Source organism: Oncorhynchus mykiss, chromosome 21, assembly GCF_057628025.1.
Source record: "Oncorhynchus mykiss isolate SJ-2025 chromosome 21, ASM5762802v1, whole genome shotgun sequence".
NCBI classification, from domain to species: domain Eukaryota; kingdom Metazoa; phylum Chordata; class Actinopteri; order Salmoniformes; family Salmonidae; genus Oncorhynchus; species Oncorhynchus mykiss.
The window spans coordinates 10,912,774-10,917,470 of record NC_143042.1 but is presented as its reverse complement, the minus strand read 5'-3'; the positions used below and the strand labels follow the sequence as shown (position 1 = coordinate 10,917,470).

Below are 4,697 nucleotides of genomic sequence, written 5' to 3'. Positions count from 1 at the left end.
TGGCAAAAAGTGCTCTTCACTGACGAGTCAAGGTTTTGTCTCACCAGGGGTGACGGTCGGATTCGCGTTTATCGTCGAAGGAATGAGCGTTACACCGAGGCCTGTACTCTGGAGTGGGATTGATTTGGAGGTGGAGGGTCCGTCATGGTCTGGGGCGGTGTGTCACAGCATCATCGGACTGAGCTTGTTGTCATTGCAGGCAATCTCAACGCTGTGTGTTACAGGGAAGACATCCTCCTCCCTCATGTCGTACCCTTCCTGCAGGCTCATCCTGACATGACCCTCCAGAAAATAAAATTTGATTTGATTTGAGCATGACAATGCCACCAGCCATACTGCTCGTTCTGTGCGTGATTTCCTGCAAGACAGGAATGTCAGTGTTCTGCCATGGCCAGCGAAGAGCCCTGATCTCAATCCCATTGAGCACGTCTGGGAACTGTTGGATCGGAGGGTGAGGGCTAGGGCCATTCCCCCCAGAAATGTCCGGGAACTTGCAGGTGCCTTGGTGGGAGAGTGGGGTAACATGTCACAGCAAGAACTGGCAAATATGGTGCAGTCCATGAGGAGATGCACTGCAGTACTTAATGCAGCTGGTGGCCACACCAGATACTGACTGTTACTTTTGATTTTGATCTCCCCCCCCTTTGTTCAGGGACACATTGTTGAATTTCTGTCTGTGGAATTTGTTCAGTTTATGTCTCAGCTGTTGAATCTGCTGTGTTCATACAAATATTTACACATGTCAAGTTTGCTGAAAATAAACGCAGTTGAATAGTGAGATGAGGTTTCTTTTTTTGATGTGTTTAGTTGTTGAAGGTCATACAAAGGCAGAGTGCAGTATCGGCATTTTAGGGGTCATAGGTCAGATCAGTGGTCATAGTTGTTTTCCTTAAACAATGATTTTATAATGAGATAATACAGTGCCTTCAGAAAGTATTCACACCCCTTAACTTTCTCCACATTTTGTTGTGTTACAGGCTGAATTTAAAATGTATCAAATGTATATATTTTTTGTCACTGGCCTACACACATATCATTTTAAAGTGGAATTTTGTTGTATGAAATTTTTACAAACGAATAAAACATGAAAAGCTGAAATTTGCTAAACAATTCAACATAATAAGTTGCATGGACTCACTGTGTGCAATAATAGTGTTAAACATGCTTTTCTGTACCCTACACATACAATTATCTGGGTCCCAAACACTGAATTTCAAAAATAGATACAACCACAAAGACCAGGGAGGTTTTTCAAAGCCTCGCAAATAAGAACATAGATGGGTAAAGGACATAGATGGGTAAAAATGAAAAAAGCAGACATTGAATACCTGTTTGGGCATGGTGAAGTTATTCATTTACATTTTTAATTGTTCTGTTGGTGGCATTGTCATCCTACAGCCATTGCTTTAGATTGGATCACACAGGCACACACTCCTCATGAATCATTAATAACACAAGCCATGCCCATTTTCAATTGCAATGACTTATTTCACCCTCACACATACATTATGTTTCACAAACAAATAGCTTTGGTCACACTTATAGTCAGCTATTGTGCAGTATTAGAGACTCTAGTCTGTGTCGAAATGATTCCGATGGAGGGGGAGGGGAAAGGGAAAGGGAGAGGGTGGAGAGAGAGAGCGAGAGAGAGAGAGCCCGCACGTGCGAGATCACCTTGTCATGCTCTTCACCTGTTCCAGTTCTTCAATCGGCCTCCACTTCTGGTTGATGGTGACCAGCTTCAGAATAGGAACAACACAGTCACTTACACAACAGCAACACTTACAACAACAAGCACCACTACTGATCACATTTTACTACAAATGCTCACCAGGGTTGGGGTCAATTCCATTTACATTTGGTCAATTCACAATGCAAAGTGACATTTTTCCTCATTGCTTGATTAGAATGTCAGTTTCCTGAATTGACTGCATTGAAATGGAATTGATACCAACCCTGTTAGCTTCCAGTGTTGGGGAGAACTGAACTACATGTTCTTTGTCTATTTAGATTTTTTTTTAAAGTAGATAACAACTGTTTTACCATGTAGTGGTGTAGCTAACTACTGGAACCACACACTACTTCTTTAATATGTAATGCTGTAGCTAACTACTGGAACCACACACTACTTCTTTACCATGTAGTGCTGTAGCTAACAACTGGAACTACACACTACTTCTTTACCATGTAATGCTGTAGCTAACTACTGGAACTACACACTACTTCTTTACCATGTAGTGCTGTAGCTAACTACTGGAACTACACACTACTTCTTTACCATGTAGTGCTGTAGCTAACTACTGGAACTACACACTACTTCTTTACCATGTAATGCTGTAGCTAACTACTGGAACTACACACTACTTCTTTACCATGTAATGCTGTAGCTAACTACTGGAACTACACACTACTTCTTTACCATGTAGCGGTGTAGCTAACTTCTGGAGCTACACACTACTTTTTTTGCAGAAAGAAAATTAAATATGGGTGAAGTAAGCAATCATTTCCTTTCCTTTTCAGAACAAGACTTACCTAATTCTCACTTGAAACATAATTTTTGTGTTTAATAGGCTAAATTACCAACCTATAATTCAGATTTACATATGATAATTTTTCATGAAGTAGTTACAATGTAGTGAACTACTTATTCAACGCAGCTTTAGTTAAGTAAACTATATTTTTCACAGGGGTAGCTTTAGAGTAGCTTAACTTCTTTCAGTGTGAAGTAACTGGTAGCTTATTAAACTTTATTTTCAGAGTAGCTTCCCCAACACTGCTAGCTTCTCACTACATCCACAGTCAATCAATCACCCATCATGTAACACTACTGGCGCCTGTCTCCTTCACCAATAGGTGCCCATGCAGAGAATAACCCATGAATACAGACGTTTAGATTAGTTTAAATGACGTTTAGATGACAGTTAAAATGGGATAATTCCCGCCCACGATGAGTGAGTTATAGTTATACTTGGCAACGCTGCTCTGTTTGTGTGACTAAGCAGAACAGAGAAGGAACCACTGACACAAATGGCTACTGATGCCAACGCCAACGTAGAGAGGACAGAAATAGACATAGAAATAGTGCTTGTAATGTTATAAATCACCTTCTGTGGTTTAGATGGGTCCACTCCCTCCCAGGGTTCAGGGATTCTACTTTTATTTAAACTGAAAGAAAGTTGAAGACAAATTATTAAAACAGAATATATCCCTGCCTGCTATGTCAGGGTTTGTCTTTTATCAAATGAGAAAGTAAAAAAACCGGCAGACCTGTCAGAGACTGATAACCAAATTCACTTTAGATAAAAGTTTTTTTAAATGTCAGGTTAGTACTTCTAGTTCACATTACTAGAAACAAAATAAATGCAAGACAAACACATATAATCCATATTAAATAGTATACATTAAATCTCACATGACATCATTCTTTGTAAATAGGAAGTAGAGGGAGGCAAAGATGGCTCCAGCAGTAGACAATGCCATGCAGCCAATCAGAGGAATCACCTGGGAGAGAGGTGTCAGGATGAGGGCCTTATACTTCTTATAGTAGATAACTGGGTTGTTCTTAACTCCTTTTGAGAATTAAGGTCCTCATACAGTATTTCAATCCAGGAAGCTTGGGAAATGAAATTCCCATAAATAGATAAACCTGATAGTAAAGACAAGCTTAAATTCTCTATTTGGAATTTCCTTTAAATTCCTGAGGGGAATAACCTTGCTAGGATAGGAGGAAATAATTACCTTCATCAGAAACCATAGAAACACTGATCCAAAACAAGAAATAGAGAGCAACTCACCTGTTTCCTCTTCCTCATAATCTGAATCAATCCAAACTTCATTTTGTTTTTCAAATTCCATTCGTTATCAATTCTTACTGTGTATAGTAAATCCTTCATCTGTGTAGGTCTATCCTATAAGGCAACAGGTCAATAGATGCTGTCTGTCTCACCTGTCACTGACAGAGTTCCAAGGTGCTTGTGAGCACCGTCTGTCTGAAGTAGACTCCTAGCTGACTAGAGGTGATATGAGTTGTAAAGCACGATATGAGTTGTAAAGCACGTAGACAGATGCACATGATCAAGTCTGAGCACATCTCCCCCCTGTGGTTTTAAATATTCAAGGTGAAAATTACATGCATTTATTTGTACACGTTTTCTTAGCATTCAGACAGCAGAAAAATCTTTTAAGTAAATTTTGTTATAGTCACTGATAGATAGAAAATAAAAGGTGCTGAAATTGTGTATGGAATGTAAATAAAATACATTTAAAAAACCTTATATTTGTTTATTGTGATACCTGGTAATTTACCTGTATTGCACCAGCAAAGTGATATTGATAGACTGTGATAGATGCCAAGCAGAGACACAGGTTTCAACTGTGTTTATCTACCGTTTTGTTTGGAATTTGTATCAATATATCATTTCATTTATCATTTTAAATGGATCACTTTTGTGCCATTTTTTTTGTTTGCCTTTGCCATCATCATCACATTGGAATCAAAAGTGGAACCATAATTGTGGAGGACGGGGTCATAGTAATGGCTGGAACAGAATGAATTGAATGGGTGTGTTTGGTGTGTTTGATAACACTCCATTCCAGACATTATGAGCCTTCCACCGCTCACCAGCCTCCTGTGCATAATGGCCAAACAGAAACTGTTTGGCCATAATGACCATCGTTATGTTTGTAGGAAAAAGGGG

At 39.4% G+C, this 4,697-nt stretch overlaps 1 protein-coding gene across 1 annotated transcript; it reads right to left on the bottom strand.

Annotated features, from left to right (window-relative positions):
* Positions 1-1,343: 1,343 nt before the first annotated feature.
* On the bottom strand, positions 1,344-3,991 carry nmes1 (Normal mucosa of esophagus-specific gene 1 protein). Its single transcript, NM_001160604.2, is given in 4 exon segments — positions 1,344-1,739; positions 3,105-3,165; positions 3,413-3,501; positions 3,795-3,991. Coding segments are annotated over 4 exon segments (318 nt in total). The 5' UTR covers positions 3,894-3,991; the 3' UTR covers positions 1,344-1,670.
* Positions 3,992-4,697: the final 706 nt, after the last annotated feature.